The sequence below is a fragment of the Scyliorhinus canicula genome, chromosome 9 (genome assembly GCF_902713615.1).
Source record: "Scyliorhinus canicula chromosome 9, sScyCan1.1, whole genome shotgun sequence".
NCBI classification, from domain to species: Eukaryota; Metazoa; Chordata; class Chondrichthyes; order Carcharhiniformes; family Scyliorhinidae; genus Scyliorhinus; species Scyliorhinus canicula.
The window spans coordinates 103,533,236-103,548,821 of record NC_052154.1 but is presented as its reverse complement, the minus strand read 5'-3'; the positions used below and the strand labels follow the sequence as shown (position 1 = coordinate 103,548,821).

General features: G+C 48.4%; 1 protein-coding gene across 2 annotated transcripts in view; it reads left to right on the top strand.

Annotated features, from left to right (window-relative positions):
* tspan4a (tetraspanin 4a) overlaps positions 1-15,586 on the top strand; it is a 215,376-nt gene that overhangs the window by 138,110 nt on the left and 61,680 nt on the right. For both annotated transcript variants that reach the window (XM_038807349.1, XM_038807351.1), the window contains exon 4: positions 13,209-13,310. In XM_038807349.1, coding sequence (XP_038663277.1) covers positions 13,209-13,310 — 102 coding nt within the window. The remainder of the gene's footprint in view (positions 1-13,208; positions 13,311-15,586) is intronic.

Genomic DNA, 15,586 nt, shown 5'->3' with positions numbered 1-15,586 from the left:
CTGGTCTGGCCATTCGTAAAAACGGCCGTAAAGTCCCGATCTTGGCAACCATGGCACCAATTGGCACGGCAGTACCACGGCCGTGCCAAGGGTGCCATGGGCCCGCGATCGGTGGGCACCGATCACGGGCAGCGGGTCCAATTCCCGTGCACTCTTTGTCCTTCTGCCGCCCCGCTGTATCACTTCGCGGGGCGGCTGAGGGGCATCCCGGCCCGCGCATGCGCGGGTTTCGCGCAACTGCGCGATGACATCATCCGCGCATGCGCGGGTTGGAGTCTTCCAATCCGCGCATGCGCAGCTGACGTCATGTGACGCGTCAGCCGTCGCAAACTCTGGCAAGCGGGCTTAACGAAATGCCGGAGTTCACGGCCGCGGCATACTAGCCCCGACCGGGGACCAGAATCGGTTCCCGGTCGGGGAGGGGGAGGCTGGCGTCAAACCCGCCCGGTTTTGACGCCAGCCTTACGATTTCTCCCTGTCTGGGAGAATCGCGCCCAGAAAATAGGAGGAGGAGGAGGAAGCCATTTAGCCCTTCGAGCCTGCTCCGTCATTCATTTTGATCGGGGCTGATCATCCAACTCAATACCCTAATTCCGCCTTCCCCCCCCATATCCTTTGATCCTCTTCACCCCAGTGCTATATCTAACTGCTTCTTGAAAACATACATGTTTTGGCCTCACCTATTTTCTGTGGTAAAGAATTTCACAGGTTCACCACTCTCTGGGTGAAGAAATTTCTCCTCATCTCTATCTTAAATGATCTATACCATACCCTCAGACTGTGACCCCTGGTTCTGGACATCCCCATCATCGGGACCATCCTTCTTACATTGACCCTGTCAAGTCCTGTTAGAATTTTATAGGTGTCTGTGATATCCTACCTCATTTTTCTGAACTCCAGCAAATACAGTCCGAATTGACTCAATCTCTCCTCACATGTCAGTCCTGCCATCCCAGGAATCAGTCTGGTAAACCTTTTTTTTAATAAACATTTTATTGAGATATTTATCGTTTTATAACAGTAACAAAAGAAACAGCGTACATACAATTATAAACATAGTGCAAAAGCCATCTTCCTCTCCCACAGGTCCCACCTTTTCTAACCCCCTACCCCCCTACTCTCCACTAAACTAACCCCACAGTCCCCCCCTCCCCGCCCTTCTGCTGATGGTTAATTTTCCCTAAAGAAGTTGATGAACGGCTGCCACCTCCGGGCAAACCCTAACATTGACCCTCTCAAGGCGAACTTGATTTTCTCCAGACAGAGAAAGCTAGCCATGTCAGTTAGCCAGGTCTCTGTCTTCGGGGGCTTTGAGTCCTCCAAGCTAATAGTATCCATCTCCAGGCTACCAGAGAGGCAAAGGCCAGAACGTCTGCCTCTTTCTCCTCCTGGATTCCCGGGTCACCTCTGGACTCGGCGCCACCCTTGTTTTCAACACTTTGGACATGACTTCCGCAAACCCCTGAAAGAATCCCCTAAGCTTCAGACATATCCAGAACATGTGGATATGGTTCGCTGGTCCTCCCGCACACCTTATACACCTGTCTTCCACCCCAAAGAACCTGCTCATCCGGCCCACTGTCATGTGGGCCTGGTGAATGACCTTGAATTGTATCAGACTGAGCCTGGCACATGTTGTGGACGCGTTGACTCTTCTCAACGCATCTGCCCAGAAACCATCCTCTAACTCCCCTCCTAACTTCTCTTCTCATTTGTGTTTCAGCTCCTCAGTCTGTATTTCCTTTGACCCCATAAGCTCCTTATAAATGTCCGAAACCCTCCCTTCTCCCACCCACTGGAAACTACCATATCCTGTATCCCCCTTGGTGATGGGAGCGGGAAGGTTGAGACCTGCCTGCGTAGGAAGTCCTGCGCCTGCAGGTACCTAAAGTCATTCCCTCCTATCAGTTCAAACTTCACATCCAGTTCCCTCAAGCTGGGAAAGCGCCCTTCTATAAACATATCGCCCATCCTCTCGATCCCTGCTCTCTGCCACCTCTGGAACCCTCCATCTAACCTCTCCGGGGCAAACCGGTGATTGTTGCAAATTGGTAACCAGACCGATGCTCATCTGCTCCCACATGTCTCCTCCATTGCCCCGACTTTCAGGGCCGCGACCATCTGGTGGAGTAGTGTGACAGCGGGAACGGCAGAGGCACCGTTACCAACGCCCCCAAACTAGTGCGCTTACAAGATGCCGCCTCTACGCGCTCCCACACCGACCCCCCGGCCAGTAATAATTACTAAAGTTCGGGAGTGCCAGCCCGCCCTCCCCCCAGCTGAGCTCCAACATCCCCTTTTTAACTTCCCGCCCATACAAAGCCCGAGATCACTTTGTTGACCCTTTAAAAAAGGACTGAGGAATAAAGATGGGGAGACACTGAAACACAAACTGGAATCTCAGGAGAACCGTCATTTTCACTGTTTGTACCTTCCCATCCAGTGACAGCGGGAGCACGTCCCACCTCCGAAAATCCTCCTTCATTTGGTCTACTAGTTGGGCCAGATTACGCTTGTGCCATTCCTGTGCCACCTGGATGCCAAGGTACCGAAAGCTTCCCCCTCCCACTCTAAACGGCAGCTCCCCCAATCGTCTCTCCTGCCCCCTTGGCTGGATCGCGAACATCTCACTTTTCCCCATGTTCAATTTGTAGCCCGAAAACCGGCCCGAATCCCTATAATTTCTTCCATCCCTTCCAATGCGTCCGACACATATAAAGCAGATCGTCCACGTATAGCGAGACTCTGTGTTCCATCCCCCCCCTCCCACCCCCCGGACCAGTCCCTTCCAGCCCTTTGAGGCTCTCAATGCAATTGCCTGCGGTTCTATGGCCAGCGGGAACAACAGCGGGGTGAGGGGGCATCCCTGCCTCGTCCCCCGGTGCAGCCTTAAATAGCCCGATGTCAGCCTGTTCACCCGAACACTTGTCACGGCCGCCTGATACAGCAGCCTGACCCAGTCAATGAAGCCCCGCCCAAATCCCAAACCACCCCAGTACCTCCCACAGATAATCCCATTTCATCCGGTCAGATGCCTTCTCTGCGTCCATTGAGACCACTACCTCTATGTCCCTACCCTCTGGGGGCATCATGATAACATTCAACAGCCTTCTTACGATGGCCGCCAACTGCCTTCCCTTAACAAATCCCGTCTGGTCCTCCCCAATCACGTCCGGGACACAGTCCTCAATCCTTGAGGACACGATCTTAGCCAACAATTTGGCATCTACATTTAGTAGGGAGATCGGTCTGTAGGGCCCACATAACTCTGGGTCCTTATCCCGCTTCAGGATCAATGAGATAGTGGCCTGTCGGGGGAAGCCTCCCTCTCTCCCTTGTCTCATTAAATGTCCTCATCAACAGTGACCCCAGCATCCCAGAGAACTTTTTGTAAAACTCCACGGGGTACCCATCCGGTCCCGGGGCTTTACCCGACTGCATGGGCTTCAGCCCATCTGCTATCTCTTCCAACCCGATTGGGGCCCCCAGCCCTTCTACCAAGCCTTCATCACCCTTTGGGAACTTCAGCCACTCTAAGGTTTGCCTCATTACATCCTGCCCAACTGGGGGTTTCGACTCAAACAGCCTGCTGTAGAATTCCTCGAGCGCCTTATTGACCCCAGCTGAATCTTCGATCAGGATCCCATCCCTGTCCCTTACTTTCTCAATCTCCGTGGCCACCTCCCACTTTCTAAGCTGCTGTGCAAGCATTCTACTGGCCTTCTCCCTATATTCATAGATCGCCCCCCTCACCTTACTCAGCTGCTCCACTGCCTTCCCTGTAGTTAACAATCCAAACTCCACCTGTAGCCTCCGCCGTTCCCTTAGAAGCCCTGCCTTTGGGGTCTCCGCATATCTCCTGTCGACCTGCAGTATTTTCTTTATCAGTCGGCTGGTCTCTGCTCTGTCTGCCTTCTCCCTGTGGGCTCGTATCGAGATCAGCTCCCCTCTAACCACCACCTTCAGCGCCTCCCAGACCACCGCAATCGAAACATCCCCCGTGTCGTTGACTTCCAGATAGTTCTGGATATATTTCATCAACCGCCCACACACCTCCTCATCAGTTAAAAGTCCCATGTCCAGCCTCCAGTGTGGGCGCTGGCTACCCTCCTACCCTCACATGTAGGTCAACCCAGTGCGGGGCATGATCCGAGATCATGATCGCTGCGTACTCAGTGTCCACTACCCCTGTCAGCAAAGCCCTGTTTAGGATAAAAAAAGTCAATCGGGAGTACACTTTATGCACGTGCGAGTAGAAAGAAAGCTCCTTCACTTGCAGCCGCCCAAATCTCCATGGGTCAATCACCCCCATCTGCTCCATAAACCCCTTTAGCTTCTTTGCCATTTTCGGCATCCTGCCTGTCCTTGAGCTAGATCGGTCGAGCCCTGGGTTAATGACTGTGTTGAAGTCCCCCCCCCCCCCCCATTGCTTATGCGAATCCAGGTCTGGGATCTTCCCCAACATCCTCCTTATGAACTCCACATCATCCCAATTTGGCGCGCACACATTCACGAGTACCACCGGCAGCCCCTCCAACTTTCCGCTGACCATAATGTACCGACCCCCACTTCGAATGACACTCGCTTATTAATCAGGATTGCGCCCCCCCTAGTCTTAGAGTCCAACCCCGAGTGGAAAACCTGTCTGACCCATCACTTCCTTACGCTGACCTGGTCAGTTACTCTAAGGTGCGTCTCCTGTAACATTGCCATGTCCGACTTCAGTCCCCTCAAATGCACAGACACGCGTGCCCTCATAACCGGCCCATTTAGCCCCCCCCCCCACCCCCCCCACCAATCAGCCATCACCTTTCTTGGGCCAGTCTCCAGCCCGCGCCCCACGCATCTGCAGGCCCGCCCCCCAGCAGCCTCCGTCCCCGACCTCCCTATTGTCCGACAGCAAAAGTCCCTCCCCCATCAGCAGAACATTTCCCCCCCTCCCCCCCTAGTAACAGCACTATACATACCGCCCCTTCCAACAAGCATACCATCTGCTCACCCCCCACTGCGCTACCGTGAGCGAGCCCGCCCAGTTAACTTGGTGGCCCCTGCCCATGGCACCAGACATTTTCCCACCAATTGTTCCTTCCCCACATCAAAACACAGAGAAAATCAAAAAGAAGATCCAACATCTAACATTCACACCTCCATCTCCCATCAGTGCAAATGCAAATTTTAACTCAAGCAGCTCATCGGCATACCCCACATCAATACAAGAGGCATTACAAGTAACATCCAAAGACAAAAACTTTTCTTTTTTTGAAAAAATAACTAGAAAGAAGAAAACAAAACCACATGAGCACTGCAGCAAAGTTCAGTCCAATCACCTCAATCCACTATCAGCCCTTTCCTTCTCGCGAAGTTCATCGCTTCCTAATATATACGCAGACCGCTGTTCTCCCATTTTGCAGCTCAGCATCTGCCTGGCCCACCGTAGAATGCACTCTCCTTGTCAAGGTACCTGTGGAATCTCACCACCATTGCTCTCGGGGTGGGGGGGGGGGTTGCGGCTGGCGCTCTGTGCACTCTGTCCACCTCCACGAGTCGGGAGAACGTCCCCTCCCCCGGTAGCTTCTCAAACATAGCCGCTATGTATTCCCCTGCGTCTGTTCCTTTGGATCCCTCCTGGAGACCCACGATTCTCAGATTCTGCCGGCGGGACCTGTTCTCTAGATCCTTCTCCCGGAGCCTTTCCTGTTGGTCTCTCAACATTCCCACCTCCAACTCCACTGCAGCTTGGTGCTCCTCCTGCTCAATCAGTGCCGTCTCCACTTTCTGGATCGCCCGATCTTGAGCATCCAGTCTGAGTTCCAGTCGCGCAGTCGACTCCTTAACCGGGTCCAAGCATTCCTGTTTCTGCTTGGCGAAGCCCTCCTGTATAAACTGCATCAACTGCTCCGTAAACCACTGGGTCGTCGAGCTAGAATTCCGGTCATCCACCATGCTTTCTCCCAAGCCTTCTCCGTTCGCCTATTTCTTCCTTTGCAAGCACCCCTGATCCGCTTCTCCATGCACTGATGTAGGATTCCTCATCACAGTTGTATCCAACATCAATTTTCCACTTCAGATCCAACAAAAAATCGGGGAAAAAGGTTCAAATTTCCGACCCGAGCGGGAGCCACCAAATGTGCGACCTACTCCTTCACAGCCACCACCGGAAGCCTCAGTCTGGCAAACCTTCTGTGCACTCTCTTTATAGCAAGAACATCCTTCCTCAGATAAGGAGACCAAAACTGCACACAATATTCCAGTTGTGGCCTCACCAAGGCCCTGTATAATTTCAGCAAGACATCTCTGCTCCTTTATTCAAATCCTCTCGCTATGAAGGCCAACACACCATTTGCTTTCTTTACCGCCTGCTGTACCTGCATGCTTACCTTAGTGACTGGTTCACAAGGACAACCAGTTCTCGCTGCACATTGCCTCCTCCTACTTTATGGCCATTCAGATAATAGTCTACCTTCTTGTTTTTGCTACCGAAGTGGATAAGCTTGCATTTCTCCGAATTATTCCACATCTGCCATTCATTTGCCGACTTACTCAACCTGTTTGTTCAGCAAGCCAAGCCGGTGATTTGAGTGCATTGGCATGAAACTCAGCAGTGAACGGGACTGTGATGTCCTGGTGCTTAATAAACTCACCACAAATAACATAAGAGTGTACACAAAAATAATGCATCTGCAAGTTAGAGAAAGATACCGCTGGCAGAGATTTGAACCTTCTGCATTCATCCTTCTGGTTCCTCTGTATCGATACCAGTCCCTCTGGATGAGATACCGGCTCTATTGGACGAGAGACCAGTTGCTAGGGGTGAGAGACCAGTTGCTAGGGGTGAGAGACCAGTTCCTCTGGGTGAGAGACCAGTTCCACTGGGTGAGAGACCAGTTCCTCTGGATGCGAGACCAGTTCCTCTGGATGAGAGACCAGTTTGACTGGGTGAGACCAGTTCCTCTGGGTGAGAGACCAGTTCCACTGGGTGAGATACCAGCTCCTCTGTGTTGTGGGAAGACAAAATATTAGGATTTATTAACAGCTATCTATTAGGACAACTAGCACTCATTCAAAGGGATTTTGAATCTATATAATGTGGTGCAGCATACTAAAGCAATTTTCATAAATGTGACAGCTGAAAGCTGATGTGGCACCATCTACAGCAGTCAGCTTGAGGGCCAAGCAGCATGCTCCAGTTAACCTAGATTACAGTGAATTGAATAGTTGCCGCAACTGTGCCGCATAGGAGACTGTTAAATAAGTTATATGGTGTTAAGGGTAAGATCCTGGCATGAATAGAGGATTGGCTGACTGGCAGAAGGCAGAGAGTGGGGATAAAGGGGTCTTTTTCAGGATGGCAGCTGGTGACTAGTGGTGTGCCTCAGGGGTCTGTGCTGGGACCACAACTTTTCACAATATACATTAATGATCTGGAAGAAGGAACAGAAGGCACAGTTGCTAAGTTTGCAGATGATACAAAGATCTGCAGAGGAACAGGTAGTATTGAGGAAGCAAGGGGGCTGCAGAAGGACTTGGACAAACTAGGAGAGTGGGCAATGAAGTGGCAAATGAAATACAATGTGGAAAAGTGTGAGGTTATGCACTTTGGAAGGAAGAATTTAGGCATAGACTTTTTTAAATGGGGAAATGCTTAGGAAATCAGAAGCATAAAGGGTCTTGGGAGTCCTTGTTCACGATTCTCTTAAGGTTAACGTGCAAGTTCAGTCGGCAGTTAAGAAGGCAAATGCAATGTTAGCATTCATGTCAAGAGGGCTAGAATACAAGACCAGGGATGTACTTTTGAGGCTGTATAAGGCTCTGACCAGAACCCATTTGGAGTATTGTGATCGGTTTTGTGCCCTGTATCTAAGGAAGGATGTGCTGGCCTTGGAAAGTGTCCAAAGGAGGTTCACAAGAATGATCCGTGGAATGAAGAACTTGTTCTATGAGGAACAATTGAGGACTCTGGGTCTGTACTCGGAGTTTAGAAGGATGAGGGGGGATCTTATTGAAACCTGCAGGATACTGCGAGGCCTGGATAGAGTGGACATGGAGAGGATGTTTCCCCGTGTAGGAAAAACTAGAACCAGAGGACACCATCTCAGACTAAAGGGACAATCCTTTAAAACTGAGATGAGGAGGAATTTCTTTAGCCAGAGGGTGGTGAATCTGTGGAACTCTTTGCCGCAGAAGGATATAGAGGCCAAATCACTGAGTGTCTTAAAGACAGAGATAGATAGGTTCTTCATTAATAAGGGGATCAGGGGTTATGGGGAGAAGGCAGGAGAATGGGGATGAGAAAATATCAGCCATGATTGAATGGTGGAGCAGAATCGTTGGGCCAAGTGGCCTAATTCTGCTCCTATATCCTATTGTCTTATTGTTCTTACAACACAATCTGCAGCAGTCAGCATAAAGGTTAACAAGCATGTTTTTTAAACTTGTCCTAAGGACCAGACACATCTATCGGGTCTGGCACCAAGTGGGGTGGTTCGGGAGATTAGAGAGGGATCCATATGAAAATTAAGGGTAGATAACACTCACTCTGCTTGGGTGCACATGTGTAACATGTTGAATGTAAAGTTTAAAACAGACATGATCCAATGTAAACAATATTCTTGCCTACTTAACAACACTCTGTATAAATGTCACCTGATTCTTTACATTAGCCGAGTCAGCTCCGGAGAACTATCTCTGAAGCTGAGCTCTCCTAACACTCAGGTTCTGTGTCCGAGACTCTTCCGATTATTCTGTGGAAAAGAGAAAAACCACAACACTCTGGATTGGATACCAATTCGTCTGGGTGATATATTCCAGTTCCTCTGGATCAGAGGAGAATTATTGGTAATAGGTGTTAACCCTGGAAAATATGCTGAGTGTGTGTTTGGTGTAATTCTGGACCAAATGGAGTGGATTTTCTCCCCTGAACCCCAAAAATCTATGAAAAGGGTCAACATCTCCATTTTGTGAATATTTTTTGACTGAATTTATCTGTTGAAAATTGTGGACTAATTAGTGTTCACTGTTGACAAGAGGTGGATCACAGATTAATTGATCTACACTATGATCTGTGTAGATAGTGGGTGATAACATAAAGCCCTTGCAATATCTTCAGTAGTGAAGGCTGCTTCCTGTTATTTCCAATTATCTGGGACAGTATTCAGCAATTCCCAGCAGAGTTTAATGGATGTAAATGAGATAGCGGCAGTACAGAGACAGAAAGCTGATTAAACCCTGCAGTCACTTTCTTCGCAGAAACAACAAAGGGCATCTCAAGGTTAGGGAACATCCTAAGACAGGGAGCTACACAGTAAGAATGTGCAATCTGATTGGATGGGGAAGGTCTGTAAATGTCATGATCGGAGAAAAGCAGCTAAACTGGGGTTGATTTTAATTTAAAAAGCTGGATGGAGGCCATTTAATAACGTGAGGATTTGGGGGCTGCTAAATGGGATACGTGTGACTTGGATTCAGCAGTTGAGTGGATAAAGTTGTTAATGCTTGTGACTAAAAGTTCCATTGCCGTGCAGCCAGTAGAAACATCAAACATCCTGCATTGTTTTTTTAAGGCATTTATGATTTTATAACAACAATTTCAATAACTCAATAAATAACCCCCCCAACCAACAACCATACCCAGCCAACATGACTGATGCACAAAGTTCCCCAGACCCCCTTCCTCCACTCGCTGATCCTGCCTAAACTATCTCCCCCCTACCCCCCTCCCTCCCTAACACCCCTATTGTATCTGTGAGCAGTTAAATTTTCCCAAAAGAAGTCGATAAACGGCTACCACCTCCAGATCAACCCAAATGTCGATCCTCTCAGGACAAACTTGATTTTCTCAAGCCTGAGAAACCCGGCCATGTCACTAACCCAAGCCCCGATTTCAGGGGCTCCGAGTCCCTCCACGCCAATAAGATTCGTCTCTGGGCTACCAGGGAGGCAAAGGCCAAAACGCCAGCCTCTCTTGCCCTTGGTCTTCCGACACTCCAAAAATCGCCACCTCTGGACTTGGTGCCACCCTTGTTTTTAGTACTACTGGGCGGAGCCAGCTGGCAGGGATCTACCCCCGTACCTGTAGTACAGAGGCCTTACCATAAAGCACCTATAACAACATCCTCTATATACAATATATACATCAGTGGTGACTACCACACCCACATCGACCTCTCCCCCACTACCCACTTCCTGATCATGGCTATATTTGGTGTCCTTGTTATCGAGGTGTTCGAGTATTGATTATAGGGCCAGGGAGATAGCATCTGCTGTGGCCTGGTTGCGGCCATAGGCGAAATGCAATGGATCGAGACAGTTTGGGAGGCTGGCATTGATCCGTCTCATGAGTAACCGCTCGACGCATTTCATGATAACAGACATCAGGCCACCGGTCGGCAGTCATTGAGGCAGGCTACCTTGTTCTTTGGTACTCACGCACACGCACAGATATGCACACGCACAGATATGCACACGCACAGATATGCACACGCACAGATATGCACACCCACGGATATGCACACCCACGGATATGCACACACACACAGATACACATATCCAAACACATGAATGCAAAAAATAATTCCTACAATCTTGAAGCAAGGAAACTGGGTGAAGCTGGAGTTTCTAGTGCAAGAGGTGGAGATAGATTGAGAGAGAGTGAAATAGTGGCAGCTTAACTCAGTTCAGCGATTCAACAATAACAATAATTTACATTTATATTGTACCTTCTATGTAATGTAATGTCCCACGGTGTTTCACAGGTGTGTTAATAAACAAACTTTGGCCCTGAGGCAAAGCAGGAGATATTTGGACAGGTAATTAACACTTGGTCAAGGACGGTTTTAACGGAAGAGAGACCTAGAGAGTTTTGAGGAATGAATTGCAGTTTAGGCCTCAGCAGATGAAGTCTTGGCCATTCATGTTTAAATCAGGGATAAAGGAGAGACCGGAATTGGACAAGTTCAGAGAATTGTGGCACTGGAAGTGGCAGAGGCCTCCGAGGGATTTGAATAGGAGGATGAGAATTTTAAAATGGTGGTGTTGCTAGAGCAGGAACCAATGTAGGTCAGCAAGCACAGAGGTGTTGGGAGAAAAGGATCTGATGGGTTAGGTCAAGGGCAGCAGAGGATGAAAGATGGCGATCTGCTAGAGCAGTGGATGGTGGAAAGGATCTGGAGGTTGAATATTATCTCAGGCTGGAAAGAGTTTGGTTCAGTCTGCTGCATCTGTGGTGTTGCCCTCCGCCCCCCCCCCCCCCCCCCCCCCCCCCCACCCCCGCAGTGTTCAAGCACATCAAGGTCTGATTGGGATGATCGGCAATAAGCCCCACATGCTACATGGCACACATACCTACCCATGGAGATCCATTTGGGATGCATGAAGTGCTCATTTAACTATGATTGCCAATTCCCAATTAGCAATTGCCTTCAGCCGCACTGTCAGAGGCCCCTGCAGTGAGTGGAAGTTATTTGTGGTCGGTGGCGCAGACAGGAAGGGACTAGGGTTACCCCTGGAACAGGTACACACGATCCAGAGGTTGGCATGGAGGACCCGCACAAGATTGCCCTCCCCAGCAGAGCCTACCCTCAACCACCCATGGCAGCTCACCACAATTGGTTGAAGCGGTAGATCTTAAAGATTGTCCTAAAGGATAGTAAGAAGTCTTACAACACCAGGTTAAAGTCCAACAGGTTTGTTTCAAACACGAGCTTTCGGAGCACGGCTCCTTCTTCAGGTGAATGGAAAGGCTTGTTCCAGAAATGTTTATATAGACACAGTCAGAGATGCCCCGGAATGCGAGCACCTGTATGAAGTAAATCCCACTGACAGATACCGAATGGGATTTACTTCATACAGGTGCTCGCATTCCGGGGCATCTCTGACTGTGTCTATATAAACATTTCTGGAACAAGCCTTTCCATTCACCTGAAGAAGGAGCCGTGCTCCGAAAGCTCGTGTTTGAAACAAACCTGTTGGACTTTAACCTGGTGTTGTAAGACTTCTTACTGTGCTCACCCCAGTCCAACGCCGGCATCTCCACATCATGTCCTAAAGGATGACAGTGTGGCAGAGAGGATAGGTATAGGGAGGGAATTCCAGAGCTTGAGGCCTATGCAACTGAACACACAGCCATCAATGGTGAGCGGTTATAATTAGGATCTGAATTAGATGAGCACTGATATCTCTGAAGATTGTGGGGTTGGAGGAGATGACAGAGACAGGGAGCGGTGAAGCCACACAGGGATTTGAAAACGAGGATGAGAATTTTGAAACTGAGGTGTTGTTTCATTGGTCAGCCAGCACAGGGGAGGTGCTGCAGTTTTGGATGAACGCATGTTCCTGAAGTGTGGAATGTGGGAGCTAACCAACTGCACTTTGGAACGGTTAAGCTGAACGGTCACAAAGGTGTGAATTAGGGCTTCAGAAAGACAGTAGAAAGGCCAGTGAGTAAACTCTTCCCCCTTTCACATACCCATGGCCCATTCTCACCCCATTGACCCTGGACTATCAGCCTGTCTGCGCAACATTAATCTTACAGCCACAAGGCATTGATAGTGATCCATTTATCCAACATCAACATTACAGCTACAAGGTATTGATTCTGGTCCATTTATCCAACATCAACTTTAAAGCTACAAGGTATTGATTCTGGTCCATTTATCCAACATCAACTTTAAAGCTACAAGGTATTGATTCTGGTCCATTTATCCAACATCAACTTTAAAGCTACAAGGTATTGATTCTGGTCAATTTATCCAACATCAACATTACAGCTACAAGGCATTGATAGTGCTCCATTTATCCAACATCAACCTTAAAGCTACAAGGTATTGATTCTGGTCAATTTATCCAACATCAACATTACAGCTACAAGGCATTGATAGTGCTCCATTTATCCAACATCAACCTTAAAGCTACAAGGTATTGATTCTGGTCAATTTATCCAACATCAACCTTACAGCTACAAGGCATTGATAGTGCTCCATTTATCCAACAGAGGCTAAACAGTTTCATTTTTTCTTCAGTTTAACCCAAACCAGCCTGGATCATTTACAACAAGCTGTTCCCTCACAGTCTCCAATTCCCTGTACTTTGGATTTCCCACAGATTCCAGCTCTCCCACTTTTCACTCCCCTATAACTTAAGCTGAAACATCACTTTGGATCAAAGCTCTGTTAACACAAGCCTTTCTCTTGCTCTCTCCTTTCTGCTCTCAGATTGACACCTACGCTCGGGAGGATTTGAAGCAAGGTCTTCAGCTGTTTGACACGGACGGGAATATTGGCCTCACAAACGCTTGGAGCATCATACAAACAGATGTAGGTCCACCTGTCTTTCCATTTCACAAATTCTAGAGCTAATATTTTAGCTGAATGGCCTTTGACCACATATTGTTGGCGATGAAGAAAGCTCATCGATCTGAAGGATGAATTCTGTTTCTCACGGCAAAGTTGCTGCCAGACTTGCTGAGTAATTCCAGCAATTTCAATATTGATCAGTGTGAATGGCAGTCAGCTGATCAGTTGTAACTAGTTTGTTTTTGAAAGGAACATATTGGAGGACCATCAGCTAAAACATGAGTCCTTTTTTCCCCTCGCTTTAAAAAAAATTAATTTACAGTACCCAGTTCTTTTTTTTCCCAATTAAGGGACAATTTAGCGTGGCCAATCCACCTACCCTGCACATCTTTTTAGGTTGTGGGGGTGAGACCCACGCAGACACGGGGAGAATGTGCAAACTCCACACAGATAGTGACCCGGGGCTGGGATCGAACCCGGGTCCTCGGTGACGTGAGGCAGTAGTGCGAACCACTGCACCACCGTGCCACCCTTGGCGTTGTGTGAATTGGTTAAACCAATGGAATTTGATGATAGTGGGACTTCGGTGCAGAGGGGAAGGGAGGTGCTAAGTAATTTTAAACCATAGACTGGTGGTAATAAAGTAAATGTATAAATAATTAATTAAACTAACTAAGTAGGAGATTCCAACATTAAGGTGATCCAAATTGCACAAAATAAATCTCTGATATACATGAATAAAAAAAAATCATAATTTGGAGTAAGGGGATTAAGTGTAAATATTTAAACAGGTAGACTTTGAAGCAGAATGATGGGATAGCTGAGACCCATTTCCTGCAACTCCTGTGATATGTGGGGACTCCAGGATGGTTTCTGTGACCCGGATAACGAAATGCACAGGAAGTGCCTCCAGTTGCTTGAATCAAATTCAGGATTTTGAAGGTCCAAGTGTGGCTCAAATCACTGCAGGTCAAACAGGAGGCTGCAAATTTCCTTGAGTTTGCCTTCCACGAAGTGGTCACTCCGCAGCTACATCAAATTAAAAAAGATAATAAAGTGGGTGATCATCTGCCATGGCATGAAGTTGGTACGAGAATCCTCCAGGAGTGTGGCATCTCATATAAACTGGTTTTCAGAGCTGAAGTCCAATGAGACTGTCAATGAATGGGGAAATGCAATGTAGAGCATATCCATGACATTATGGGGTAAAGGACAGCGTGCAATGGTGAAGGAGGGGGGTCTAGTATTGTAGGGAAACATATTGAGGGCATGTTAAAAATGCAGGACCACAACAGTACTAATCTCCGCATTACCCCCAGCGCCACATGTTATTGAGTAAAGGATTATGAAGTTGGTTTCAGATTCCTGGCACATTGGAACCGGTTCTGGGACAGGAGGAACCTGCACAAGGTGGATGCCCCAACAGACTGGGACCTCTGTTCATGGAGGAAGGTGCTGTTGGGGATGGTTGAATCTAATTGGCAGAGTAAGGGGTATCAGCATGCAGTAATAAAGAAGATACACACAGAGCAATGGGAAAGACCAACAGCATTAGAATAAAGAGTAATTCACAAATAGGAACGGTCTAGGTTGGGAAACACAGACTACGTTTGGTTTAGAGTGCATGTGTGGAGCTGTACAGAATCTAATAAATAAGATTGGTGAGCTGGAGGCACAAGCAGCCACATGGAGAATGACATAGTGACAATAACAGAGATTTGGCTTCAACAATGTTGGGGGGGGTGGGGGAAACATAATGGGCTGGATTCTCCAATCACCGACGCGGAAATCGCATCCAGGATGGCGAGGCTGCTTACAGAGGGGCGGTTTTTGGCAGGCCGGGTCTGTGCAAGGCTGGCACCATGTTGCCCGGCCGTCGCCATGCGCGGCCACGGACCCGGCCATTCTGCGGCCGTATCCGCAGGTAAAGCAAGTAGAACCCCACCGGACGGAGGATCGGTGCGGGGTTGATGCCGACTTTCTGGTTGTCAAACCAGACAGATCCTGTGGACATAGCCACAGGATCAGAGAATCCAGCCCAATATTTCCAGCTATAGAAAGATCGGAGAAAGAAGAAAGTGGTGTTGATCAATATCCAGTAACAGCACTTTAAAGGGATGTAGTATGTGCCTTTTCAGAGAGAGAATCTACTTGGCTAGAATGAAGAAAGAACTATAATAATACAGCATTATTCACTTCAGGGCAAAAAATGATGAGAATGGGAGAGAAGAGACACATTTACAGGCGGATGCAGAGAAGTGCAAGAATTTTACAGTAATTATAATGGAAGCTTCAGA